The 27,723-nt window shown below is 54.3% G+C and overlaps 2 protein-coding genes across 4 annotated transcripts; one reads left to right on the top strand and one right to left on the bottom strand.

Moving 5' to 3' along the window:
* The first annotated feature begins 755 nt into the window (after positions 1-755).
* SLC46A1 (solute carrier family 46 member 1) lies at positions 756-6,856 on the top strand. Of its 3 annotated transcripts, none has more exons than XR_003610277.2 (5): positions 756-1,017; positions 1,432-2,284; positions 3,436-3,485; positions 4,490-4,573; positions 6,022-6,110. XR_003610277.2 is itself a non-coding variant. In XM_028109153.2 (5 exons), exons 1-5 carry the CDS (start codon positions 790-792, stop codon positions 6,769-6,771), a joined length of 1,380 nt encoding a protein of 459 aa, XP_027964954.1. In that variant the 5' UTR covers positions 756-789; the 3' UTR covers positions 6,772-6,856. The 3 variants fall into 3 exon arrangements, 2 of the variants coding, with proteins under 2 accessions (XP_027964954.1, XP_027964955.1); XM_028109153.2 differs by lacking the exon at positions 3,436-3,485 and adding an exon at positions 6,714-6,856 and having other exon boundaries at positions 6,022-6,178; XM_028109154.2 differs by lacking the exons at positions 3,436-3,485; positions 4,490-4,573; positions 6,022-6,110 and adding an exon at positions 3,346-3,427.
* Positions 6,857-8,614: 1,758 nt separating this feature from the next.
* SARM1 (sterile alpha and TIR motif containing 1) lies at positions 8,615-27,546 on the bottom strand. The gene is made up of 9 exons (XM_028109152.2): positions 26,752-27,546; positions 19,892-20,510; positions 17,719-17,931; positions 17,373-17,464; positions 17,048-17,283; positions 16,127-16,229; positions 15,861-16,050; positions 10,569-10,690; positions 8,615-10,483 (listed from the first exon to the last, which is right to left on the bottom strand). The coding sequence occupies exons 1-9, from the start codon at positions 27,219-27,221 to the stop codon at positions 10,354-10,356; spliced, it is 2,175 nt and encodes a 724-aa protein (XP_027964953.1). The 5' UTR covers positions 27,222-27,546; the 3' UTR covers positions 8,615-10,353.
* Positions 27,547-27,723: the final 177 nt, after the last annotated feature.

The following is a 27,723-nucleotide window of genomic DNA, read 5'->3' as shown; positions in this document are numbered from 1 at the left end:
ATGGCCTCCCAGGCCCTCCTCCAACTTCTCTTCCTCTGCTCCCCCAATGGCAGAGCCAGCCCTGAGCCTCTGACACAAGACCAGTTTCCCAGGCAAAGATCCCACGGCAGGAGTGGAGCAAGTGACCGCCTAGTAATAACAATAACAGCATTTAGAATGTACCAGGCACTCTTCTTCCACAACTCTTTGAAGCAGGTTCAATTAGCATCTTCATTTTAAAGATGAAGAAATGGGTCACAGGGGATAAGTGCCATGCCCAAGGTCGTAGCAGAGCCTAGGTAACAGAACAAAGGCAGGAGAGCTTGAGGCTGCGCTCAGCCACTCTGAGTTGCCTCTGCTGCATTGCAGAACATCAGCATGGGCATCAGAGGTCAGGGGTTTTCGGGCTCCGCCTTGACCGTCCCATGTCCTTACTTCCTCATCTGTAGACTGTGACCATTAATAATGGCTAGTCATAGGAGGATAATGCACGCGGAGTTAAGTACGGTGCCCGGCACACGGCAAATGATCAATAAATGTTAATTACTGATATTTTTGTTACCGTTTGGAGCGTTTCTGGGACTGGAAAATAGGGCTGCAGGGCGGTATCCCTGCACAGACTGCAGGTGAGGTCACTCAGGGAGCCAGGGGTGTGGGGCCCCTCTCCCGCCCTCACCAGCCCAGAGTGGGCGGGGCGAGAGTGAGGGGGACAGCGGCCCCGCCCCGCCAGACTTTTTAAAAAAGGGGACGTTGGGCGCAGGCGCAGGAAGCCCAGCCAGCGGCCTCGCGCAAAGCCTGACGCGCACGCGCATGGAGGGGCGCGCGAATCCCCCGGGCGAAGCCCGCGCGCGCCGCGGGGCTGCTGTGCTGTGCCGTGGCCCCGTGGAGCCGCTCGTCTTCCTCGCCAACTTCGCTTTGGTCCTACAGGGCCCGCTCACCACGCAATACTTGTGGCACCGCTTCAGTGCCGACCTCGGCTACAATGGCACCCGCGACAGGGGCAGCTGCAGCAACCACAGCGCGGACCCCATCATGAAGGTAGCGGCGCGCGAAGAGCGCGGAGCGGGGCACCGCGCGGGCCCCCGGCGGGAGCGTGGGGGCAGCTGACGGGGCGGGGCCTGCGTCGGGGAGAGGGCCCGCTGGATTTTGGGTAGTGGGCGGGGCCAGAGCAAAGTTGGGGCCTGAGGGACCCCTGCAGGGTGGGGGATGCTTAAAGTGCCTCTAGGTAAAGCGAGGCCATGCGGATTAACAAAAGGGAGTAAGAGTAAGGGAATGGGACCGTGGTAAATTCCCTTTAACCCAGGGCCAGTTTTTTGAGAGTTTTACCAAGATTCTCTGAGGGCTAGGGCTCCAAAGATAGTTTCCACCCCTGTATCTCCCAGGAGGATGGTGATGGTTTGCAGGGTGGGCAACCCAGAGTGAGCAACCTGGTTAAGATTTATGTCCCCACAGGAAGTGGAGACCCTTACCTCCCACTGGACCCTCTACATGAACCTGGGCGGCTTCCTGGTGGGGCTCTTCTCATCCACCCTGCTGGGCGCCTGGAGTGACTGCGTGGGCCGCCGCCCACTGCTGGTGCTGGCCTCGCTGGGCCTGTTGCTGCAGGCGCTGGTATCCATCTTCGTGGTGCAGCTGCAGCTCCACGTCGGCTACTTCGTGCTGGGCCGCATCCTTTGCGCTCTCCTTGGGGACTTCAGTGGCCTTCTGGCTGCAGGCTTTGCCTCTGTGGCAGATGTCAGCTCCAACCGCAGCCGCACCATTCGAATGGCCCTGCTGGAAGCCTGCATCGGGGTGGCAGGGACGCTGGCCAGCCTTCTTGGGGGCCACTGGCTCCGGGCCCAGGGTTATGCCAACCCCTTCTGGCTGGCCTTGGCCTTGTTGATAGCCATGGCTCTCTACGCAGCCTTCTGCTTTGGTGAGACGGTGAAGGAGCCAACGCCTGCCCGGCTCTTCACCCTCCGTCACCACCGATCCATTGTCCAGCTGTACATGAATCCGGCCCCAGAGAAGTCCAGGAAGCATTTAGCTCTGTATTCACTGGCCATCTTCATGGTAGTCACTGTGCACTTTGGGGCCCAGGACATCCTGACCCTCTACGAGCTGAGCAAACCCCTCTGCTGGGACTCCAAGCTGATCGGCTATGGTTCTGCTGCTCAGCACCTCCCCTACCTCACCAGCCTGCTGGGCCTGCGGCTTCTGCAGCACTGCCTGGCTGACACCTGGGTGGCCGAGATTGGCCTGGCCTTCAACATTATGGGGATGGTGGTCTTTGCCTTCGCTACCATCACTCCCCTCATGTTTACAGGTAAAGTGTGGGCTCAGGGACAGTTTGTCCCAAAGGTGCTGGGTGAAAATTGGGGGTCACTGCCCCTAAATGTGGTTCGTTTCTTTTTTTTTTTAAAGATTTTATTTATTTATTAGAGAGAGAGAGAGAGAGAGAGAGAGAGAGCATGAGAGGGGAGAAGGTCAGAGGGAGAAGCAGGCTCCCCGCTGAGCCGGGAGCCCAATGCGGGACTCGATCCCGGGACTCCGGGATCATGACCTGAGCCGAAGGCAGTCGCCCAACCAACTGAGCCACCCGGGCGCCCCAGTGTGGTTCGTTTCTGTGTCTAGAAACATTGTTAGGCTCCTAGCCTGCACTGGAGGACAGACAACTAAGAAACTTCATAAAAATGCCGTCTTTGTTAAACAGAAAAGACAGACCTTCAGTAGCCTTAGTAATTAATCCACATTGTCAATGATAAACATTGTTCGTAAGGTAGAGCAAAAGACACAGGTATGGCTCATACACTGATTGCTTCACTCGGCCTCCCACAGCCAGTATTTATGGTGTTCTTAAACAAAGTCCATGCTACTAATATCTTAATATTCACTTCTCTGATAAGAATCACAGGCCCTACCTCAAATATCCTTGGTCAACTTCTTGGAGTTTTTAAAAAAAGCTAGTCTTCTCAGACCAAATTCCTGCCTGCCTTAGTTCTTCTTCCCTTCCCTTCCTCCCTTCTCCGTTCCCCTCCTCCTCCGCCTTTTCTTCTCCCTCTTCCTCCCCTCCCTCCTCCTCCTCCTCCCCCTTCTTTTTTCGGTGGGAGAGGGGTGGCTAGGAATGAGGAAGTTAACTTTTTTTAAAAGGGACAGATTAATTTTGATAGAGTTTAAAATACATTGTTTACAAAGTCAGCAGATCAGTAATCACAGATGTCTTAACTCAGCTGGGATGCCTCATGTACCCACTTCCCAGGATCCACTGTCCTTTAGAAGGCAACAGTTACACAAGGGAGAGAAACTGTTATGAAAGAAACCTTGTACACCTGTGAGTAACAAATGCAAAGAGAAAAGGAACTTGCATTAACTTTGTGGTCTGCACAGATGTTACCGCATGTATTCACTTCCCAGTAATGCTGTAACAAATGAACACCAACCGGATGGCCTACAACAATGGAATGTATTCTCTCACAGCTCTGGAGGCCAGAAGTGAAGTCTCTGGATCACTGGGCCCCAGCCAAGGGGTGAGCAGGGCCATGCTGCCTTCAGAGGCTCGGGGAGGGAATCTCACCTCTTCTGGCTTCTGGCAGCTGCCGGCATTCTGTGGCTTGTGGCCACCGTCACCCTAATCTCTAGCCTCTGTGGTGACATGCCTTTTCCTCTTCTGTGTGCCTTCTCTGTTCTGTCACATCTGTCACATCTCCCTCCATTTCCCTCTTCTAAGGATTCGTGTGATTGCATTTATTTTTTTTTTATTTTTTTTAAAGATTTTATTTATTTATTTGAGAGAGAGAATGAGAGGGAAGAGGGTCAGAGGGAGAAGCAGACTCGAGCCCGATGTGGGACTCGATCCTGGGACTCCAGGATCATGACCTGAGCCGAAGGCAGTCGCTTAACCAACTGAGCCACCCAGGCGCCTGTCGTGTGATTGCATTTAGGGCCCAGTCTAGTCCAGGAAAATCACCTCATTGCAAGATCCTTAATCACATCTTCAAAGACCCATTTTCCAAATAAGGCAACATTTACAAAATTGCAGGGATTACGACCTGATATCTTAGGGGGTCCGTTATTCAGCCTCCTACACAGCCCAGAACCATCCTGTGAGGAAGGCTTTGTTACTCTTTCATAGACAGGAGTCACGTCCAAGGCCACACGGTTAGTAAGCGATGGCATCAGGTTAGGAACTCGGGGCCAACTCCAAAGCCCATGCTCGTTTTCTGTGCCTTGCCATCTCCCTTCGAAGCACAAGGTGGGTGGGTGGTGCCTGCTGTGGCCACAAGAGGTGTTCTGACAACATAATTGGAGGGAAATCAGCATTCATTCGTGAAAGAGGTAGCTGGTAGGTCAAGCCTTGAGAAAGGTGGTCTCCGTCCCTCCTTGGTCATTGTCTCCTTCACCAATAAGGAAGCTCTTCCTGTGTCCAACCTGAGTCCCACATGGGCTATGTATGTATAGGAGTTCTGCTATGGGGAGTGCTTGGGCACCCCTCTCCCTGACCCCATGTTCTTGATTGTTTCTTTCTCTGCAGGGTATGGGCTCCTGTTCCTGTCATTAGTCACCACACCCATCATCCGGGCCAAGCTCTCCAGGCTGGTGGGCGAGTCAGAGCAGGGTGAGTGCCAGGGTCAACCTGCATCTGGTTCCTCATACCCAATGTTGCCTGAACTGGGCAGAGAGCATCTGGGAGCCAGGAGGCAGCTTACCTTCCTCCCTCACACCCCGGAGAAGTTAGTAGCCAAGACAAATGGACTTCTGTCAAATTGCCTAGGGCTGGCAGAGGACCACAGTGCCTTGGATTTTCAGATCACTGGGTTGGAATTTGCAGTCTGCAGAGCACACTTGTTCTCTTGGGTAACCCGAGCACAGGATTTACTCTCTCCAGACCTCAGCTTTTCCATCTGTAAAATGGATGCCAGGGTTCCCTGCTTCACTAGGGCCAGTGTGCAAGCTCAGAGGAAGCAAACAACCTTTAGATATTTCCTTGTCCCCAAGTGACAGATGAGAAGCAGAGACCCAGAGGGTTAAATTGGGTCACCCAAGGTCCCTCAGTAAGTGGTGGAGCCAGGATGCGAACCCAGCTCTGTTTTTAAGAGCAGCAGGTCTGGGGATATGGGTTTTGGTCCTGGCTCTGTTACCCACTGGCTGTGTTATCTTGGGCAGGTCCCTTTCTGTCTCTGCACCTGTTTCCTCCTAACATGAGTGGTTTGCTCTTGATGACAAGGCCCTTCAGCTCTGACACTGACAGAGTTCAAACTCAACTTCTGTTGGGTTGTTGCTCATTTTGCAAAATTTGGGTTCTGCTGGCATATCTCTAAGGAATAGCTTCTCAGGCCTCTGGGTCTTTAGATCCTAGTCTGGAAATATCTGGCTCATCCATTTTCCCGCGATCTGCCCTGGAAGGAGGATCTGGTGCCATAGGTAGCCCACTAAGGGTTCGTTCTTTTGCCCCCCAGAACCCAGGTACCTTCATTTGTTCACTCAGTAAGCTCTTTTTCTAGCACCTTCACTGTACCCAGAGAGGCCCCAAGGGGGAATTGGAGAAAAGAACAGCCCTGACTACCTTCAGGGGGCCAGGGCCTGTGATGGATGCTTTACATGTGAATTTACTGTTGCTGCCAATCTATGAGATAGGTATTATCCTTGTTTAACAGAAGGGGGACAGAAACCCAGAAGGATAAGCAACTTATTCAGTGATCACACAGATAATAAGTGTTGGAACTGGGAATTAAGCCAGCAGTTAATCCCAAACAGAAGATGATTCCCAAAGGGGATAAACCAAAACCCATTTTATCGGGCTTTTGGTAGAAGATATTACATATACTTTGAATACATGGATTTAGTAACAGCCATTTGTTTGGTGGCCCCGGTCTGCCAACTGCTCTCCATGCAGGACCTCACTGAATCCTTATCACAACACACGATGTAGGATTTATCGTTGAGGGAGGTGAGACTGAGAGAGGTTAAATGACTTGTCTCAGGTCACACAGTGGCGAGCTAGGGGTGCTGGGATTTGAATCTAGGTCTTTCACACCCCAGAGTGTGATGTTTATTTCTTCACAGGTGCTCTCTTTTCTGCTGTGGCCTGCGTCAATAGCTTGGCCATGCTGATGGCTTCTGGCATCTTCAACTCACTCTACCCAGCCACCCTGAACTTCATGAAGGGGTTTCCCTTCCTCCTGGGAGCCGGCCTCCTCTTCATCCCGGCCATTCTGATTGGGTAATGCAGGGCTCTGACCCATGATCATAATGCCCTTTATCCCAAAGTTTCCCTCTTTCTCCTCCTCCCAAACAGAACTCATACCTGGAACCCCCTGATTCCCCGCTTGCGGACAGCTGCCTAGACATCTGGGAGCCATTGCCCAAGGGCAGCGCAGAGGAGCACTAGGGGAAGGGTCAGGGTACCATCGCTTGCAGGCAAGGCTGTGCTCTCTCCCTTGGCTCCCCCCCTCCTCCATTCCCATTTTGCAGATGGAAGTATGGTGGCAGAAATGTGCTAAAGGGAAGCCTGGAGAGCTTCCTCAGCTAGTTTCGGCTGGGCCCCAGGCTAGCCTGACCTACTGACTTCTGCCCCCGTAGCCTTAAGAGTTGCTTTCCAGAGCCCTCTGTCTCTGGACATTGCCTTATCTTCCACCTCTCAGCTTTGGGAGGGAATACGTGTACCAGCCCACCCGATAAAGCCTGTGTCCCATCTCTAAGCGTTGAGGGTGTCTCCCCATGTCAAATCTGGACTCTTTCTCTGGTTTCTCTCACAGGGTGCTGGAAAAGGCTAATCCTCGCCCTGAATTCCAGCAGTTTCCTCAGAGCCCCTGATCTGCCTGGACCGGAGGACAGAGGGCAAAGGGAGCAAAGCGAACACCAAGCAAGTGTGTATCTCGAGCCCAGCCCGCAGTGACACTGGCACCTCCCCTCAGAGGGCACGTGTCTACCTTGGACAGAGCAGTCCAGCTAGCCGGCTGTGCTAGCCTAGGACTCTAATCTAGAATTGTAACCCAGACAGTCCTACTCCAGGAGGCAGTGGGGGGGCTGTTTGGAACAGGGGTCAGTGTACCCTTTCTACCATCCGTCACAGAGAACCCTCCAGGGGAGCAGAGAGGTCCCGATGGAGGGACACCTCAGGGACCAGCTGAAGCACGAGGGCTGGCATCTCTGCTTCAACCCAAACTGCACAGCTCACTGGGCCATTTCTGGTGTGCAGCGGCTTCTCAGCGATGGATGTGGTTCAGAGCGGAAGGCTGTGGGAGCGGCTGGGTGCCCTCTGGAGGGAGAGTGCTGGGAATCGATCCTCTGAGCTTAGCAGTGCAATCACAATAAATCCATATAAGTCACACTGAAGGGCCTTCCAGGCCCCCAAGGCATGGGGCTGTGGGGCTGTCTGCTTTTCCGTTCCCAGTCTGCCCACCAGAGGTCAGAAAGCAAGCTTCCGGGCTGGGCAGGAGCCCCCTGAGCTACTACGGGATTGTGCCGGGCATGGCTGGCCCACACCTCATCTGACTGCTCACGCCCTTCTCCTGAGCTGCTGGACGGGGCTGGAGGGTTGCCAGGCTGGCATCAGGCCAGTGGAGAGATTGGGGGCAGAGTCCGTTCCTGAGGGTCTGTCAGAGATCCATTCCCTGAAGGCACCTTATGGGTCAACCTGGCTCCACCAGCCCAAGTACGATCAGTTTTTGTTACTACTCAGCCCTCCAGCGCTCCCGTTGCCACGCATTTCAGCAGGGCCATGTGCCGAGACCATCCTCCTGCATCTGTAGCTCAACGGGAACCCGGAGAGGGATGTGACTCCCCGATATGATCCAGGGGCCCAGCTTCTCAGAGAACGAGGGGCCCTTTTCCAGGCCGTCAGGAAAGCCTGGCCCAGAAGCTGAAAGGCGGAACTGGATTCAGTATTAAGGCACCAGCTTTGATGAGGGCTGCAAGCCCCCACACAGACCCAAATCAGGTGGCACTTGCCTGCAGATGTGAATTGGCCACAGGGCTTGGCTCCCTGCCACCCTCCCTCCCTCTCCCCTGCCCTGGAAATCAAACAGGTGTGATGGGGACAGTGCAGGGCAGAGCGGGGTCAGCTGTGGCCTCTGCAGCCTGGGCCTGTTGCCACATTCCCAGCTCACTGTCTCTATCATGGGGAGCCCAAAGCAAGGAGAGGAATACAGTTCCGACTGTCCCAGCATGAGGCAGTGAGGACGGTCAGGGAAAAGGTTCTGGGCTGCCCTCAGGCCTGGGCACTGCCTCTGGCTCGCTTGTGACCTTGAGCAAGCCCTCCTACGAAGGGCTACGTCAGCAGTGCCCCGAACTATGTGATCACAGGTGGACAAGTTAGGAAACACTGGATTAGATGACATTCTGAGACCCTTCCCACCTCATACATTCTAGAATAAGATGCCTCTCTTCCTGGGCAGGGGAGAAGAATGAAGGAGTTGGAGCTGGACTTCCTGACCTCTGGGTGTCCCTGAGCAGTCCTTAGTCCCTGGGGACGGCTGGGGGTGAGGTGGGTAGGGACTTAGCTGATTGAGCACCCACCTGGGGGAGCAACTGAAGCCCAGCCAGGCCGAAACTCCTGACCCCGCAGGCCTGCCTCAGAACAGGCTCTGGGGGAAAGGCTGTTTCTCAGCCCCGGTTCAGGACCAGTCCTGTGGGGCCAAGCCTGGCTGTGGGTGGGGGGGTCGGGGAATCATCCCCTCGGGGTTGGAGGCTGGGCTCCGATTCCCCAGAGACATGAAGGGGCAGCAGTAGAGGGTGTAGGAACAGAAGAACCGGCCTGGCAGCCTCCCTGAATACTGCCCTCCGGGCACCTCAGGAGGGAGGGGGACTGAGTGGGGACCAAAAGACAGAACACTTTCCCTGGACGGTACTCATCCCACTGTAGTGTTACTGTCGATGCCCTGCCTCCCTCATGGGCTCAAGAGCTACGAGTGACCTGGCCAGCACCTGTGGGAGGTGACTCTGGAAGCTGAGCCAGCCTGAGGTGCCAGGCCACTGTCCCCAGAAGGGAAAAAGCAGGGCAGGCTCCAGTTGACCCCATTAGCTGAAGCCTGGGTTTACAGGAGGGAGGATACTTCCCTGCTCTCTTACCCGAGTGGAGAAAGGAGCAGAGGGACATTCCTGCTCGTTTATTTCTGTACAGCTCTTGGGCCAGCCTTTTTTGGTGAGAAGCCAGCCAGGTAGAGCAACAGCCCTGCCCAGGGCACAGCCTCCAGGATGATTTTTCTGGACAGGCAGTGGACTGAGCACCGGGAGGCCAGGTCTGGATCCCGGGGCGGCCACGCTGATTTGGGAAATGGCATGTCATTCAGTTCCTTCTCCGTACAAGGGAGATTATACGGGGTGGGGTTGCTCAGGTGATTGCAGGAAATGTGGAGTGGTGTGGGGGGCGGGGGGAAGGCAAAGATTTGGGAGGGATTGTGTTTTAGAGCCTCACTAAAGTACCATTCCTTGACCATCCGCATCCACTCACCTGGGAATTTGTGAGAAATGCAGAAACCCAGGTCCTGCCCAGGTCTCCCGAACGCAGTTTTTAGCAAAATTCCCCGGTGATTCCAACGCACCCCTCACCCTTCTTCAGGATCCTGCCTCTTCCCGTGTTGCTGCAGGCTCTGTCCAGCTGACTGCTGCTGACACAGGGGGCTGCCTCCCCTGGCCGCCCCCTGAGCAAGTGGGTGGGGAGGGGCTGGGGAAGCCAGCTGATCCAGGCCAGTGGGAACTGAGGCACAGCAACAAGGCATGTGGAGGGTGGTGAGCTGCCTGTTGAGCAGGCCCAGGCCCCAGGAGGCGGCTCCCTTGCACCGAGGAGAGCAGCTGCAGGCCAGCCAGAGTGAGGGTGACCCTGACCCCGGGTGTGGCCAAGAGGACTGCACCTCAGGAAGACTGGGGATCAGGCCAGCTAAGGACACAGTGGTTACAGGTCAAGGCCACAGGGTGGCAGGAAGCGGTAAGGCCAGAAGCCAGGCACGATCTAGGTGGAAAGCCATCACCGGACCCCCATCTCCGGCTGGCTGCTGGGCCCAGGCCCTTGCTTAGCCCCGAGGGGTGGGCATTGCCCGAACTCCTGTCAGAGGGAGGCTGCCTGGCTGCTGTCTGGGCAGGAGGGAATGTCGTATGCGGCAAACCCTCAATCTCCAGAGTCTCTCCCACACCTGAGATAGAGAGCCTGGTGGCAGGGCTGGCGGCGGGGTGGGGGGGTCTGGCCCTGAGCACCCCCAGTGCCTGGCTTCCCTTCCATTTCTAGACACCAAGGAGGCTGGGTTTGAGATGGACCGTGAGGGAGGGGGCAGAGCGACAGCCATTTCCAGAGAAGGGCCCCGGGCGGTTGCAGCCGAGAGAGGCCAGTTTGAGGAGCTGCTCTTTCGGGAGGGATGATGGAAATGGGGGTCGCAGCAGGGCCTGGGAACTAAGGACTGGTTAAGTTGGGCCCATGGGTGCGGCCCCCTCCAAACTGGTGTCAGAGCCTGCAGATGAGTCCCGAGAGGAGCGGCCCTGCAGGAAGCGGATGATCTTCTCAATCGTGGCCTCCTGGTACTCGTGGGACCACCTGTGGGCACAGGGGCTGGTGGGTCAGGGGGCCGCGCAGGGGGAGCTGCTGGCTGGGGGCTGCGCACCCGCCCCCCTCTCCTCACTTGATGCCATTGAAGGAGAGCACAGCCTGCATGTCCTCAGGCAGGTCCTGGGGCTCTGGCCACTCGAAGCCATCGATGACCGGCACAATGTTCTTGCTGCAGCTCAAAGCAGTCACAATCTCCTACAGAAAGAAACGAGGGGAGGAGGAAGAGACCTGGGTCCCCATCTAGGGACCCTGGGGCCAGGTAGGCGCCGGGAGGGGTGCTGGTGCTGAAGTCCACTTTGACTTCTCCCTCACCCCTTGTTTTTTTTTTTTTTTTAATAAAAATCAAATATTTGGTTTTTGCCCCAGGTCCTTGGCATAGAGCTCCTAAAACACTGGGAATCCCCAGATGGGTGGAGGTCGGGGATGCGGGTGCCCAGGTAGCTTCTGGATGGGGGCTGCTTGCCAGGAAGACCAAGCTATGAGGAAAAGGTTGGAAATTTTAAGTATCCCACATACATTCACAGACGCACACCTCCCAGGAGGGGAGAGGGGCCGGAGATTCAGTTCACTCACCAGTGGCCAATGACTTCATCATGCCTCCATAATGAAACCACCATCAAGTCCCCCAAGGATGGGGTGGGAACATATCTAGGTGTTGGGAGGGTGGCCTGCAGAGGGCATGGGAGCTCTGTGCCTCCCTGCCTGTGCCCCACACCCCAAACCTTTGCCCTGTGCATGGCTTACACTCCAACGTGCCTGAGCTATAGCCTCTACAATGAACCAGTAATAGTTAAGTGCTTTCTCAGTACTGCATGTCATTCTAGCAAATTATTGAACTGGCTGGGGGAGGGATGTGTGTGTCATGGGAACTCCTGAATTGCTAGCCAAATCAGACAAGTGCGGTTAACCTGGGAAGCCAGGACTCTCAGGCATCTGAAGCGAGCACGGACACGTGGGACTGAGCCTTTAACCCTCTGGAGTCTGACGCTTGCTCTGGGTAAGTCAGTATCAGAACTGGACTGGGGGCATCTGGATGGCTCTGCTGGTTAAGCGTCAGACTCTTGGTTTCAGCTCGGGTCATGATCTCAGGGTCTTGAGATCGAGCCCCATGTCGGATCTGCCCTCAGCTGGGAGGAATCTGCTTCTCCCTCTGCCCCGCCCTCACATTCGCAGGCACACAATGCGGTCTCCCACTCTCTCTCAAATAAGTAAATCTAAAAAAAATTTAAAGAACTGAATTGAACTGTGGGACACCCAGTTGGTGTTGGCAAATTGGAGAACTGGCTGTCGGTGTTGGCAAAAACCCACACAACTTGGTGTCAGAAGAAAAACATCACCCTTTGCACCCGAACTGACCCATCACCGGCCCCGCCAGCAGTACACCTTATTTCTCAGACCCACCCACTTTGTCTCTTCCTCCACCCACCGCCATGCTGCTCCAACCCCCCATCTTTGTCCCCCACCGCGTCTCTCCCCATCCACTCTTGCCCCCACTAACTTGTTCTCTACGTTGCCCCTTCACCGGGCTGCTCTTTGCAAAATGCGAATCTGATCATGTCACCCCTTACTTAAAAATCTTCAAGACTTTACATGGCTCTCAGAATAAAATTCAGACTCCTTACTGTGGTCTGAAGGCTCTGTGTGGTTGGCCACAGCTCCCTTCCCAGACTCCACCCTGCACCGTTCTCCCAGCCACACAGACCCTGCAGCCCCTTAGATTTGCTATCCTCCCTCCCTGCACAGGGCCTGTGCACATGCTTTTCCCTGCCCCTTCACCTAATGCCTACTCGTTTTTTCTGATCTGAGCTCAATCCATACTTTCCCAGGGAAGTCTCCACTCCCTTCTCTGACTAGGCACGATCTCCCTCTTGTAGGCTCTCATGGGCTCTTTAGCACATGCTACAGTTGCACACTTAATGAGTAATTTACTTAATATCTGTCTTCCCCACCAGACATAAAGACAGCGATCATGTCTGGTTGTTTTTTTTTTTTAAGATTTTATTTATTTATTTGACAGAGAGAGACACAGCGAGAGAGGGAACACAAGCAGGGGGAGTGGGAGAGGGAGAAGCAGACTTCCCGCTGAGCAGGGAGCCCCATGCGGGGCTCGATCCCAGGACCCTGGGATCATGACCTGAGCCGAAGGCAGACGCTTAATGACTTAATGACTGAGACGCACTCAGGTGCCCCTCATGTCTGGTTTTTATCCACCTTGCATCTCAGCATCTTTCACAAAGCCTTGTCCATAGCCTTTGCCAAATACTTAATTGGATGGCTGGATGGTTGGAATGAATGAATGAATGAATGAATGGGAGAGACAACACAGCATAGCCATTAGGGGCTGCACTCTGGAATCATGAGATTGGGGTTCACATCGAATCTCTGACACAGGCTTTGTGGTCTCAGGCAACCAACGGGCCCTCAAAGCCTCTGTTTTCTCTTCTGTTGGGGGATACCTGCCATATCCCGTGGCAAGTGGTTAAAGCAGCGCCCAGCATGTAGTGTGTGCTTAATCAGTCACAGGGGTTATGATTTCCTCCTCTGTAAAGAAAGATACTAAGCCTCCCTCACAAGGTGGTTCTGAGGATATTACTTACTATTAATGGGTGCTCTGGTAAGTGCTTATTGAATGTTTTTTCCCTTTCAAGGGGGAACCTCAGGGATTGGGAATTCTTGAGTGCAGTTCACTTGTGGTTTTCTATACTGATTACCTGCCAAATGTGGCTTCGGGGAAAGGAGTTTTAAAACCAGAGGCAATGAAGCACTAACAACAACCAATGAAGGCTGATGGAGCCTTTGGGACTGGTCCAAGGTGGAGGCTCCTGCCACCCCTCCTCCCTCTGGATGGATGTCAAGCACGCCTGGGGAGCAGAGCCTTCCTGGGGAAAGAATCCACACAACTCCAACACTGATTGCTTTTGGGGAACTTCTCATTTTATGAATGAGAAGAAGGAAGCCCAGAGAGGGGAAGGGACTTGCCCCCAAGTCACACAAATGCTCAGCCCAAGAGGGGCCAGGCTTCTGAATCAAGCTTTTAGATTCCAAGCCCAGGCTTCTTTTAGCCAAGCCCTCTGCCTCTCTGCTGAGAACTTATATGAATTCTGACCCTGCACAAATTTATTTATTTATTTTTCCTGCACAAATTTGAGAGCCTTTAGACATTTGTTTTATCCAGAATTACACAGACCCAAAGACCACACACTGCTCATTGCACAGACTCAGCATCTGGCCAAGAGACGAAGAATGGCTTGTTCAAGGTCATCCAGCAGGTTAAGAATGAAAACTTGGATTTAAGTCGAGTGTTCTGGCCTGGTGAACCTGGTGGACATGTATGGCCTTCCCAGTTATACCAGCTTCCTCTGTTTGGTCACTGGTTCAAGTATTCCGTAAACTTGTCAAGAGCCTGCTTTGTACCACGCATGCTTGTAGGCATCCGGGATACAGAGTGAACACAGCAAGGTCTGATCTTGCATGGAGCTCAGCTACTCCTCTCTTTATCCCAGAAGGCCGCCTGCCACCTGCTCTGGGCCGTCAACCATGATCCTGCAGGTGTCTCTTTGGCCCAACATCCAACCGAGCCCAGTACTCAGCCCCTAAAACATGGCTTCCAGGGCCTGACCCTCTTCCCTACAGTGGGTCTGGATGCACTCTGGTGTCAGAGCCTTCTCCCTACAACTGCTGGCCTGGCCTCACTGCCCTTGTGGGATCCCTTTTCCCAGTCCTTTAAACACAAGACTTCTCCCAGCCTTTAGGTACCCTGCAAACTGGTTCTGTAGTTTTTCGCTTGTTTGCTTTTTTTTAAAGAGGGAGAGAGCCAGTGGGGAGGGGCAGAGGGAGAGGAGGGGAGAGAATCTTAAACAGGCTCCAGGCCCAGTAGGGAGCCCGACGCAAGAGGCTCCATCTCACGACTCTGAGATCATGACCTGAGCCAAAGTCAAGAGTCAGATGCTTACCTGACTGTGCCACCCAGGCGCCCCAGTGGTTTGCTGGTAAATGTTTAACAAATAAATCTCTGGGGGCAAAAAACCCCAACCCACCAAACAAATAAAACCCTGATTTATAGTGTTTACCAGTTTCCTTTGTGTCAATACTCCCACCAAGGCTGATTTCAAGCTACCAAAATGATGTCCCTGGACAGGGAATTGGGAAGAGATGCAGACAATCATTTCTGGTGTCAGCTCGATCCTGCCCTATCCCACCACCTCAGATCCGCGCCATGGAAGGCAGTCAGGTGCCGGGAAAGAGCATGGGCTTTGGAGTCAGATCGATGGAGTTCAGAGCCCAACTTTTCGGATTTCTACACCAGCCAGGGGAAAAAGTATTCGTCTCTGAGCCTCAGCTTCTTCATCTGTAAGCAATTACCAGTGACGCACCTTCCTCAGCCCCACTTTTGTCCTCTGCTCGTGCAGTTGCCCTGCCCGGGATGCCTTTTCTTCCACTTACCTAAATTCTTAAGACTCTTCTCAAGTCCTGCTTCCTCCACGAAGCCTTCCCTGGTTATTCCAGCCCTAATGTTCTCCCCCTTCTCCATGCTCCTCTGGTGAGTAAGAGGTTCACCTACATAGCTTAGCAGTGACACCAACCCATATATGAACTAGCCACGTCTGGGCAAACTCTTATTTCCTTAGCTGCTTCAGGACAAGGGTTCCATCTCAGACGACTGCTGTATCCCTCACTGATTAATAATTAATAACCTGCAGATGTGATATGGACCCATTTCATCCATCCATCCATTCTGCAAGTATTCAGTAAGTTTCTACTGCGTGCCAGACACTTAAGATACGATGACATTAATTAAACAGTGGTAAACACTCATACTAATTATAAGAATAAATACTGCCATTATAGAGCAATTACTATAGAACTAGGAATTCTGCTAAGGACTTGACAGATTTTAGCTCTTTTAATTCTTATAACAATATCCTAGGGAGTTAGGGACGATACTTCTCCCACTTTACAGTAGCAAACATGAAGCTCGTTGCGGTTACATAACTTGCCCAAGGTCAGAGCTGGGATTCAGACTCACAGCTTTGTGCCCTTCATGATCTCACTGCACCTGTCGCTAGGCTCTCTTGCCCCCCTTCCCACACTGAGGTTATTTGTCAAAGCGTTTTCCTCCTTTTCTGACTCTCACGACCATCCCACAGGTGAATATGACAGGCAAGTTATCCCCATTTTCTGAATGAGAACACTGAGGCCCAGAGAGCCTAAACGACTTGCTAAAGGCCAGTTACAGTCCTAGCTGTGCTCCTGCCTCACAGCTGGGCCGCAGAGGTTGCTGGGGAGTACAGATGAGAAGGAAAGGGAGGACGACCTTGACCCCTGGCCACAGGCCAGTGCGGGGACCACGGAGGGCAGCACCTACCTTGTGCACCCAGTCCTTGCACTCATGGTCCTGCATGCACTTGTCCAGGGCCCCGGCCGACAGCACCAGCACAAAGTTGCGGGCACCCATGACACTCTGGATGAGCTTGTCCTCGAACTTGCCCGCTTCCAGCTTCTCCACATCAATGAAGACACTGAAGCCGTGCAGCTGCAGATGCACCTTCAGGAGGCTGGGAAGAGGTCCCACGTCACTGCTCTGGCCCGGCCCGGAGGCCCTGGGCCGCCCGCCTGCCCACCCCTTCTCACCTGGCCAGCTGGGAGCCTGAGTTCCGGCGGTAGCTGATGAAGACATCTGGGATGTCCCCACTGGGCTTGCCGCCAGTGCAGGGCAGGGGGGAGTGTAGCATTTCTGAGGCAGACAAGGGGACAGCTTGGTAAGGGTAGTCCTTCCCCTTCACTCACCATAGGGTACGTCATCCCCTGCCCACCCAGCCTGGCCCAGGCAGGTGGCCTGTCCAGAAGAGGGTCACTGAGATAGAGAGCTGGGCCTACAGGAAGGGAGGCTGTTCTCTATTGGCGAGTCCCTCTCAGGAGGCAGGCACTGTGTTTTAGGCACCCAGATCTGCACTTCCAGCACTGCCCTCTCTCCGGAGCCCCAGACCTGCACGGGCAGCTGCCCACAGACACTGTAAACCCAACACATCCCAAATCCTCCCCGGGCCCCTGCCTTCCTAGTGACAACCCTACAGCACCTCCAGATCCACACTTTGTAAGCTGTTGGCTAATCGCATAAGCCCCCGTCTGCCCACCCCTATCCCCCATCCCCAGCAGGCACCCTCCTTGCTGTCTAGCCTCGACATCTGCATATACAGCTCCCTCTGCCTGGGCTGTTCTTCTTGCTGCACCCTCCTCCCCAGTACATCCTTCAAGACCTGGTCAGGCGTCCTGTAAAATGCCTAGACCTCGGTGGACAGGGTAGGCAGCGCTTCCTCTCAGCTCCCACTGGAATCCTGGGCGTGCATCCTGCTGTGGTCACCTACCTGCCTTACTTCCACCCTCCTGCTCAGCTCACACGGGGAACTTCTTTGCATCCTCAGAATCCAGTCTGGCACAGCATCTGTGCTCAATCCACCCTCAGGGAGGCTCAGAGGCCCCACCACTTGTCTCCCCTCGCCCCCCAGGGCTGGGGGCTAGGACAGGGGTGGGGTCCCAGGTGGGCGGGCTGACCTCTGGCGGCCGTGAGGATGCGGGCGCGGTGCACGCCCAGGCGGATGCCGCAGTCCTCCAGGAGCTGCTGCTCCGACACGCGGTGCAGCAGGGAGCGGTCCAGGCCGCAGCTGACCAGGCCGTACGTATACTGGCGGAAGCGCGGGTCCAGGCTGCCCAGCCAGTCAGCCAGGTTGCTGCGGTCGCACGTAGCGTAGTTGGCGAAGGTCTTAAGCTCCGTGAGCTCCCTAAAGAATCTGCAGCCCGGGGAGAAGAGGACGCTGAGGTCCTGAGTGGGACTGGCTAGTGGCAGAGGGCGAGGACCGGCGGGCAGGAGGCTCCGTACCTTTTGCGGGTGATGCCGGAGTTCATGCCCAGGTCGGTCTGGAGCTCCTCCTCCGTGAGCCGCAGAAGCAGGTCGCCATCTACCTGCTGCTCCTGGGGGAAGGGTCAGATGTAAGGAAGGGCTCTCCTTCTCAGCCGTTGGACCCCAAACATAAGATGTAAGGACAGGGAACTGGAGACGGCGATGGGACCCAGATTAGAGACGAGTGGCCCCAGAAGTGGTTGAGTAGAGACTCCCACACCCGAAATCACCCCTGGCGCCGCGGGCGTGCTGGCCGCGAGGGGGCGCTGTTGCATTGTTCGGGGCGCCCCTAGCGGCCGCGCGCCCCGGGCATGCGCTGCTCTACCCGGAAGCTCTCGCAGTAATGGGAGAAGCCGATCTGCTGTAGCCATGTCTGGACCTCGGCCTCCTTCCAGCTGGCCACGCAGGGCAGGATGGGCCGCGGCACCTCCTCGCCCAGCAGGCGCAGCGCGCGTTTGGCCAGCGCCGACGTGGTGCCATTGGTGGAGTAGGAAACCAAGCGTTTCAGGCTCTGAATGGCTCCGATGTCGCTGAATACCTAGGGAGGGGTGGGGAGAGGGTGTCTTGGGTCCCCCGGTTCACCAGCCAACCCCAATCGGCCCAGTCCCTCCCCTCGCCTCTTCTCAGCGCTTAAACTCCCATCGTCTGCCCTAGCCCTGCCTTCATCAATATATCACCAGGTTCTGTGAATTCCTCCTCCTGAAACTCTCTCCACTCTTGCCCTCATGTCTTCCCTCTAGCAGCTTCCATCTCCCTGGGATGAAGTCTGAGGTCTCGCCCTGGCACAGTGCAGCCCCTGTCCACCATTCTCAGCTCACCTCCCCTTTCTCCAACCCACACTTGGCTGACACCCACCCACTAAGACTCTCCTAACTCTGGGCTCAGTCATGGTGTTCCCAGACCTTTAGTTCTTCCAGCCTGCTTGTGGAAATCCTGGGTCGTCCAGTGGAATCCAAATCCTCCATGCAGCCTGCTTTGATTTACCCACAGCTTGGCCCCTCCCTCCAATTAGGCCTGTACTCTAAATGCCACTGTTGTTAGTTGATAATGCAGCATCCACTAAACGATAAGCTGAGGTCATGTTTTAGTCACCTTTGGAGTCCTGTACCTGGCACACTGCAGGGTACAGAGTGGGGGCTGACTGTCTCTTTCCTGAACTGCATTCACTTGGTCTTGTTGGAAAAGGGATGGCACAGCTGGTGGTCATGGCTACTGCCCAGACACTGTCCTCACTCCCTACTTCCTTTCAAGTCCTTTCTCCCAAAGCAGAATGACCTGATTTATAAAGCCAGTCCCCCCATGGCCCAACTCTGGGGCACCGAGGAGGAAAATCAGAAGCTCCTAGGACATTAGACCTTGGAAGAGGCCTTAGAGATCCCCTAACCCAACAGTCTCTTTTTAATCTGTGGGTACACATACAATAGGTGACAATCATCTGTGAGACACTCTCCTCTCAGCAGCCCAGCTGACAGCTGTGGTGCAGCCAGGGTGGTCCATTTGGTGCCCACCACTCCCTGTGTCCCAGCTGTTGCCAACTCCCAGACCCCCAGAGGAATGCAAAGGAGGGAGAGGGGTGTTATAGGGATAATCTTGATTCTGTAATATATAAAACAAAACCCACAAACTTTTGATCATTTAACTATTACTAGGTCCACATGCAGGGTAAGAACTGCTGCTGTGGCCTGCTTCTTCAATTTTCCAGAGGCTAAAAAGGAAGCATATAGAGGCCCAGAGAGGGGAAGCCAGCTAGCCAAGGTCACACAGCAAGTTAAAGCCGAAGGCAAAAGCTTCAGATCAGGCCCTGGTCATGAGGACCTCTTGGGACGCAGGTGGGAGTTATCTGGTCAACACACTGACGTCTTGCCACCCCCCCCCAAGCCTCTGTCTCTGCACTCCATCTCCTTCCTGCAGTCCAGACCCACATGATGAAATGGCCCACTGGGGTGCCCCAACTGGTCACTGTTCATGCACCCCAAGCTCAACCTGTCCCAGTGAACTCACTTTCTTCCCCGCCCCCACTGCAACCTCTCACCAGTTAACCTTATTTCAGTACCAGGTGCCAGCACCCATGGGGTTGCCTGTGTCCAAAGCCAGGAGTCACCCTCAACTCTTCCCTCTCCTTCACCCAACCAGCCACCAATTCCTAATTCTATCTCTTCAGCACCTCTGGGATCTGTCTACTTTTTGCTGCCTCTGCTGCCATGCTCCAGCCCCCCTTCCCAACTGTCCCCCTGTCATGGCCTCCTATCTGGCCCCCTTGCCTCCAGCCTCACCCTAGCCAATTCCATCTCCACGCTGCAGCCAGGGTAATCTTTGTAAAGCACATGTTGCCCGCTTAAAACCCTTGGTCTCGCCTTCAAGGCCAATGACTGGTCTCTCATCCTTCTTGCTTTACTTAACTCTTATGTGTACTTCAAGTCCCAGTTGAATGTCACTTCCTCCGGGAAGCCTTCCCAGACGCTCTCTAACCCCTGCCCCCTCCCTCACCCCACACCCACCTTGGTCTTGCCCTGCAGGCTCTTGATGGCAGCCTCGGCACACAGATAGAAAGCCCCGATGCACTGCGCCTCCAAGCGCGACGAGTCGAGTAGTGGCACGAGGCGCTGCAGGTCGTCGGGCCCGCGGCCCTGGCTTGTGTCACTGGCATCCACCAGGCAGCGGGCGAAGCGGCTGGGGTCCAGCGAGGCTACGAGCGGCTCCACGAGCGCCAGCGTGCCGGAGCGCTCCACCTCGCGCTCCACCTCCTTGTTGGTTGCCAACACCGCCACCGCGAGGCAGGCGTGCAGCCGCAGCAGCTCGTCCTCTTTGGAGAAGGCGAGCGGGAAGAGCCACTCGGCGGCGCGCTTCTCCACCATGCGCCGCTGCGCCGCCTGGCCCCCGTGCAGCGCGCAGTTGCCCAGCGCCAGCGCGCAGTGGCGGAGCAGCGCCGGGTCCGTGCGGCGGCACCAGTACAGCACGGCGTCCAGGCCACCGGCCGCCACCAGCCGCTGGCACGTCTCCTCCGAGTGCTTGAACATGTGCTCCAAGATGCCGGCCACGCTCCGCGCCAGCTCCACCGGCTCCCGCTCTTTTGCCAAGTTCAGTATCACGCCCAAACCGATGCGCGCCACGCGGTCCCTGCCGAAAGAAAGTGGGACAGAGACGATGGAATGGCGGTGCCCCCGGGGAGGTTGGCCACGCCGTGGTCACTTACACCTCTCTGGCGTCACTAGTGTCATATAGGACATGAGGGAGAGCATTATCCTACCTGCCTCCCGCTTCCACCTCCTGCCCTGGAAGGAATTTTAAGGGTGCTCCATCCTGGCCACACCCATTTCCTCCCTTACCTCTGCCTCCTTCCCCGCAGTGTGTGTCGTGGTTAAGAACCCTAACTCTGGGGCGCCTGGGTGGCTCAGTTGGTTAAGCGACTGCCTTCGGCTCAGGTCATGATCCTGGAGTCCCGGGATCGAGTCCCGCATCGGGCTCCCTGCTCAGCAGGGAGTCTGCTTCTCCCTCTGACCCTCTTCTCTCTCGTGCTCTCTCTCTCTCGTGCTCTCTCTCTCTCGTGCTCTCTCTCTCTCATTCTCTCTCTCTCTCAAATAAATAAATAAAATCTTAAAAAAAAAAAAGAACCCTAACTCTGGGGGCGCTTGGGTGGCTCAGTCATTAAGCGTCTGCCTTTGGGTCAGGTCGTGATCCTAGGGTCCTGGGATCGAGCCCCATGTCGGGCTCCCCGCTCCGTGGGAAGCCTGCTTCTCCCTCTCCCACTCCCCCTGCTTGTGTTCCCTCTCTCGCTGTGTCTCTCTCTGTCAAATAAATAAAATCTTAAAAAAAAAAAAAAAGAACCCTAACTCTGGAGACGATCCCCTGGGAGCTGTTTTTTTTTTTTTTTTCCCTAGAAAGCTGTGGGACCTTGAGTGCCTTCCTTTATCTTTCTACCTCAGTTCCTCACCTCTAAATAAAAAAATACCAACTCCAAGGGTCATTATGAGAAGGAAGGTAGTAAAGTGCTTTCCACAGTGCCTGGCACATAGGGAAGACTCACTAAATGTTAACTTCTTATCATCATTTGAAGCATCACTCGAAGTACACCCCTCTTAGCCTTGCCCTCAAACCTCTCTTCACTCCACCCAGTGTGACTGGAGTGTATTTATTCATTCACTTGACAGATGTTTATTGAGGAACTACTGTGTGCCAGGCACTGTGCTAGGGACTGAAGCTGAACAGTGACTAAGAGTGCCTGGAACTTATACACAGCTAATATGGAGACAAACAATAAGCACGTGAACAATGAGTGAACAGGCCACAATGCTAGCAAACACAGGTGATGTAATGGGCACTGTTTGGGCGGAGGAGGAGATGACATTTTAGAGTACGATATCCAGAGACTCCTGCCTGCAAGTATCTGGGAGAAGAGCATTACAGGCAGAACCTTAGCAAGGACAAAAGCCCTGAGGGCTGGTGAGCTTGGCATGTTTGAGGAAGAGAAAGAAGGCCAGAGATATTTACAATGTTTAAAACCAACAATGAAAAATATAAAAGCAACAAGGATTCATAAATAGAATATATAGTCAAGTCAACAAAAAAAAGGTAGCAAATTCAATAGGGAATGGCGAAGGATATAAATGGCAACTTACAAAAGAGAATATCCAAAATGTTAACAAGCAAATAAAGAGATGCTCTAATTCATTAGTAATCAGTGAAGTGAAAATTAAATCAGCTATCACTTTACACTTATTGGATAGGCAAAAAGCAGAAGCTGGGTAACAGAGAAGGTTGGCGGGGTGTGGGGCCATGAACACCCGGAAGCTAGAGGTGCGTGCTGAGGCAGTCAATTTGGAAAGCAGGCTGGGATGGGTGGGTGAAGTTAAAGAGATATGCACCCTATGAGCCAGAAATTGAGGCTTTTGAGTTAAATCCCAAAGAAATTGTCACAGATCCACAAAGGAATGTGGAAAAGGCTGTTCACTGCAGGGTCGTTTGTGGTGAGGGAAGATGGCGGCGGTCTGGGTGTCGAGCTTGGGAGAGTGGAGAGGTAACATGGGCAGGTGCCCGCTCTGGAAGACTATGGAGCAGTTACAAGGGACTGAACAGATGATACCATAGCACATGAAGGCTCTTAAAAACAATACGGAGTGGGTGAAGGTATGGACCGGAATGTGCTATATAACACAGCACCATTTGTGTAAATTAAAAATACATGCACACAAAACAAGAATAAAGATTTTACCAGGATGCAGATATAAAGACACACATTAAATATATTGGATGGGTGCCTAGGGCATTGATTTGGAAAGAAGATGGGACATTCATGAAGAGGAGAAGGGGGATTGTGGAGATGGTATTCTAGGCGCAGATGCATGCAAAGGCTTGGAGGTATCTGAGAGCTGGTGCTCTTGCGGACTTGCCCCCACCTCAGCCATGCTGAAGTGAAGCCATTTCTAGTGGCTGAGGTGGAAGGTTCAAGAGGAGAGAAGGGAAAGGGTCCTGGGGGCCTTCTGAGCCCCCTCCAGGCATTTGTACTTTATCGTGGTGGCAAATGGAGAGCCACTGAAAGGCTTTAGGAAGGGGAGAGACCTGCCCTTACATGGGTTTTAGGAAACATTCTGTCTGCTCTAGGGAGGAAAGGTCCAAGGGAGGGAGCCTGGATGCCAGCAGGGCAGGCAGAAAAGTTGCCACACTCTAGGCAGAGGTGAAAGTTTTGTGTCTTCCTGACCTCCACAAATGATGTCCTCCACAACTGACATTACCCCCAAAGACTTAGAGGCTCAGCGTCCCTGCCCAGTGAGCATCACAGTGACACTTGTGACTTTGTGTCCACTGCAGGTCCCAGCTGAGCCCATAACATGGCACAACAATTTGGCTGAGTTGATCACTGAGCTTGCCCAGAAGTCCAAAAGAATAGGTGGGTTCTAATCATTCACTTGTTCCTTTTACCAAAGAGAAAGCCAAAGTTCAGAGAGTTTACATGACATGCTCAGAGTTACACAGCTGGTGAGAGGCATAGCTGGGGTCTGAACCTGCATCTGTCTGTCTTCAAAGGTCAAGATTCTTCATCTATACTTTTGCTTCCAGAAGAGTCTGACTACATAAACTGATAATATCAGAACCAGGATGTGTTTAAGCAATAATCTAATCCAACACTCTCATTTCCTGAGGACCAGTGAAGGGAAGGCCTTGCTCAGGAATATCAATTCAGAGAGCACTTTATTCTTTTTTTGCTTTGTTTTGTTTTTTAAATTTTTAAATTTTTATTTTTTACTTATTTGAAAGAGAGAACGAGGGAGAAGCAGACTCCCTGCTGAGCAGGGAGCCTGACCCGGGGCTCGATCCCGGGACCCTGGGATCATGACCGGAGCAGAAGGCAGACGTCTAACCTACTGAGCCATCCAGGCGCCCCGTTTTTAAATTTTTTTAAGAGGGGCGCCTGGGTGGCTCAGTTGGTTAAGCGACTGCCTTCAGCTCAGGTCATGATCCTGGAGTCCCGGGATCGAGTCCCGCATCAGGCTCCCTGCTCAGCAGGGAGTCTGCTTCTCCCTCTCACCCTCCCCCCTCTCATGTGCTCTCTCTCTGTCTTTCATTCTCGCGCTCTCAAATAAATAAATAAATAAATAAATTAATTAAATTAAAAAAGAAATAAAAAATAAATTTTTTAAGAGGACTTTATTTTCGGGGTGTCTGGATGGCTCAGTCGGTTGTGTCTGCCTTCAGCTCAGTTCGTGATCCCAGAGTCCTGGGATCGAGCCCCGGGTCAGGCTCCCTGCTCAGCGGGAAGCCTGTTTTCCCTCTCCCTCTGCCTGCCACTTCCCCTGCTTGTTCTCTCTCTCTCACTGTCAAATAAATAAATAAAATCTTAAAAAAAAAAAACAAGAGGACTTTTTTGAGTCTGCTGACCCCCCAGCTCTCCCCTTTCCCTATGCACTTGGCACCTTCACAGAACTTGAACTATGTCCTTGTTGTGAGAACTATATACTCAGCTCCCAACCTCTGCAGCCTGAGAGGCTATGGGTCTGGGTTCAAATCCCAGCTCCAAAGGAGGGAGGAAATCATACACATAGACATACAAGCATGTATATATAATATACATATATGCATAAATCCTTGTATGCCTAGAATTTCTCTGGAAGGACATACTGTGCAAGCAAGAAAATTGTTTTGTTGGTTTTCGTCCAGGGAGGGGGTCTGGGTAGAAAGAAAAATTCTTAAGTGTGTGACTGTTTTGTACCTTTGCCCTTTTTGAATTTATATGCCATAGCTTTCTGTTTTATTTTTTAAAGATTTTATTTACTTATTTAACAGAGAGAGACACAGCGAGAGAGGGAACGCAAGCAGGGGGAATGGGAGAGGGAGAAGCAGGCCTCCTGCGGAGCAGGGAGCCCGACGCGGGGCTTGATCCCAGGACCCCGGGATCATTACCCGAGCTGAAGGCAGACGCTTATCCATCTGAGCCACCGAGGTGCCCCTGTTTTGTTTTATTTTTTAAACATGTCTCCACCACTTATTCACTGTGTATTTTTGGGAAAGCCATTTAACCTGAGTTAAACCATTTAACCTAATTATGGTCTCCTGATGGGGCTGGGCCATAAATTTCAAAGGCTAGCAGTCACATGGGGCCCTCACACTGGTGTCATGGGAGCAAGTTCAGAGGGTCCTACCCTGTTGGACTTCTCTTGGCATTTGGGGGTGAGGGACGCTGTGATCTAGGCTCCTGGGCAGTGGGTGTAGTAGCACGCTGGGAAGACGGGAATGAGAAAAGGAGTGGGTGCACTGATTGAGGAACTCTCTTTAAGAGGAGGAGTTTGGTTGATGAAAGAAGGGCAAGATTTCAAAAACGCAGGTTCTCAGTGTATCACCTCCCTTCCCTCCTTTCCAGCCTCCGCCCAGAGCAGTCTAAAGGGTGACGAGATTCTGCCTTTCTTTGGGAAAAATTTTGACGGCGACGGGACTTGCTGGACTCTGTCCTTGGTCCTGAAGTGCTGTCAGGACTAGTGCGTGGTTTCCTGAGACCAGGGACGATGCGGAGTGTGACTCCTCCCGCAGTAATTCTGAACCAGGTGTTGTTTATTTTCAACCTTGAAAAACATCAGTGCAGCCCTCCTCTTTCTAGAGTGTTGGCGGCACCGCTTCCCCAAGGGTTCTGATTATAGCGGCCACGCCCCACATACCAGGCTACCAGGTACGGCCACCCTGTGCCCACCACAGGGAGCACCCACTCTGTTTGCTAGCCCTCCAAATGTACTGATGATTGATCTTAAACGGGAAATTAATGACTTGCTGAGTAAGCAGACCCTAACTTGCTCTCCCCAACTTAAATTGCTTCATTCATGCATTTTTGACAGTTGTATCACTACCACCGTCCACAAGGGTATGTTTAATTTTTTTAAATGGTAAGGGGGAAAAAAAGAAAGAAAGAAAATGGTAAGGAAAGCACCCTTAACCCATGCCCATCACACTTATGAGAGCTGCATGAATTGAAAGTGACCCTTCCCAAACCCTTCTAAATCTGAGGGGCCTGGGAATTCAGCATGTGCCTACTGAGTGACAGTTTGGTCTGCTCTGGCATCAGAGGGGAGAGGAAGTGAGTGCAAGAGTCCTCATATTCCAGAGGAGATCCCAAGAGGCAGGCAAGAGAGGGGCAGCCAGACCTCAGCTGGACCCCCCCTACTGCATCTTGGCCCTACGCGGGGAAGGGACAGAGAACCCATACTCTGGCCTCTGCCTGGCTCCTCACCTGTGTCCTCTTCTCTCACCCTTTCATCCCACTAGAAAACCTTCTGTGCCCCATTAGCAGCCGCAGAACGAGATCATGTCTGGCCTGTTACGTGGGCCAAAATGGAGGAGGAAGCGGGAGGTGGATTGGGGGTGGCAATAAAGGGGGCAAGTAACCCTCAGATCAGTACTCACTTCTGTAATCATTGCCCCTCCTCCTACTCCGTTTCCTGAGCATTGTGTTCTCTTCCTTTCTCAGTGGCAGAGAAGGAAGCCTAGAAGGGCACCCGGGGCCTGTAGGGAGGAGCTCTGTGGGTTTAGGGGGCATTGGCAGCAGGATCCCAGCTCCATCCTGAGAACCAGGGACAAATTCCTGTCTTACCACTCTGCTCTTCCTGTTCCTGTCCCATTCCTCACCCCAACAGTCCTGGGAGTGAATCCCGGCTGCACCATCAGTTCACACTGCGTTGTGACTCCGGGCAAGGCATGAAACTTTCCCAAGCCTCATTTTCCTCGTTTGTAAAATAGACCCGCTGATCCCCAGCAGGGGTGTAGTACAGGGATGCGGTGAGGCGAGGCGGGAAAAGTCGCACCAGAGACCCGGGCCGTGGACCGCCCTTGCTGCCCCACAGCACCCCGCGCTCTCCCCTCAGCCCGGGAGCACCCTCACCGGTTCTCAGCCACCAGGATCTGCTCCAGCAGGCGGGCGGCCTGCACGCGCGTCTCCAGCTCCTGCGCCTGCAGCAGTCGCAGCAGCAGGTCGAGGCCGCCGTCCAGGCGGATGGCGTCGCACAGACCCTGGGCTACCTCTCGGCCCACGGCCGGAAGCAGCCAGGCCTCCTCCACCAGCTGGAAGACCTCCGCCAGGCCGGCGCCCACGGCCCGCGCGCCCCCCGCCTGCTTCAGCGCCGACAGCGCCTGCTGCAGCTCGGGCAGCGCGCGCTCCAGGGCACCCTGCACCTCGGAGCCTGCCCCGGGCGACACCTCGCGGGGCCCGCGGCCGCCCGCGGTCCACCATGGGCCCGCGCCGCCGCCCCCGTCCGGCCCCGGCACCGCTAGCCGCTCACCGCCTGGCCGTCGGCCCGACATGGTGAAGAAGCGGCACAGCTTGTAGGCGGAGAGGAGCAGCGTCAGGACCATGGGCGCGGGGCTGCGGGGGACATCCCCGGTCCGGAGGGGCGGAGCGACCCGGCACTCGGGGAACCGGGGACAGGAGAGGGGTCCAGGAAAAAGAAGGTGCAGGAGGGAGGGATGGATAGAAGGAGGCTACCTACCAGGCAAGGGCGCTGGCCCGAAGTCTGGGGGAGGGGCGAGGGCAGGATCTGGGACGGAGCTTTTGGGTGAAGGGATGCGGGCCCAGATGCAGGGCGTGGGCGGGAGGAGCGAGAGGGGAGCGAGGGATGGACCCTGACGCTGGCGGGTCTAGAAGGCAGCAAGAACAAAGCGCGGCTCCAGCTAGGAGATGCTCTGCAGCAGCCCCGCCCCTGAGAAGCCGCAGCCGGGGAGCTGACACCCCGCCTCTCGGTCACGTGGGACTCTTCCCCGGCCTCCTGAGTAGCCTCACCCCCCGGCTTTCCCCAGCCACAGCCACGCCCACGCCCACGCCCTGCGGTGGGGTGGGGGTGGCGACTAGGGGGAGAGG

This window comes from Eumetopias jubatus, unplaced genomic scaffold (assembly GCF_037043125.1).
Source record: "Eumetopias jubatus isolate StellerSeaLion01/CBP00866 unplaced genomic scaffold, mEumJub1_p1.0 scaffold_10, whole genome shotgun sequence".
Lineage (NCBI taxonomy): Eukaryota > Metazoa > Chordata > Mammalia > Carnivora > Otariidae > Eumetopias > Eumetopias jubatus.
Note: the sequence above shows the minus strand (reverse complement) of the source record. Positions and strands in the feature narration are given on the sequence as shown.

Coding starts and splice junctions, on each gene's coding strand:
- SARM1 (XM_028109152.2), bottom strand. CDS start 27,221: ATGGTCCTGACGCTGCTCCTCTCCGCCTACAAGCTGTGCCGCTTCTTC. Junction 17,932..19,891: donor GCCTGCAGGGCAAGACCAAG/GTGGGTGTGGGG, acceptor ACCCCTCCCTAG/GTATTCAGCGACATCGGAGC. Junction 17,465..17,718: donor ATTACTGCGAGAGCTTCCGG/GTAGAGCAGCGC, acceptor CCCTTCCCCCAG/GAGCAGCAGGTAGATGGCGA.
- SLC46A1 (XM_028109153.2), top strand. CDS start 790: ATGGAGGGGCGCGCGAATCCCCCGGGCGAAGCCCGCGCGCGCCGCGGG. Junction 4,574..6,021: donor GGTGGGCGAGTCAGAGCAGG/GTGAGTGCCAGG, acceptor ATTTCTTCACAG/GTGCTCTCTTTTCTGCTGTG. Junction 6,179..6,713: donor ATCCCGGCCATTCTGATTGG/GTAATGCAGGGC, acceptor TTTCTCTCACAG/GGTGCTGGAAAAGGCTAATC.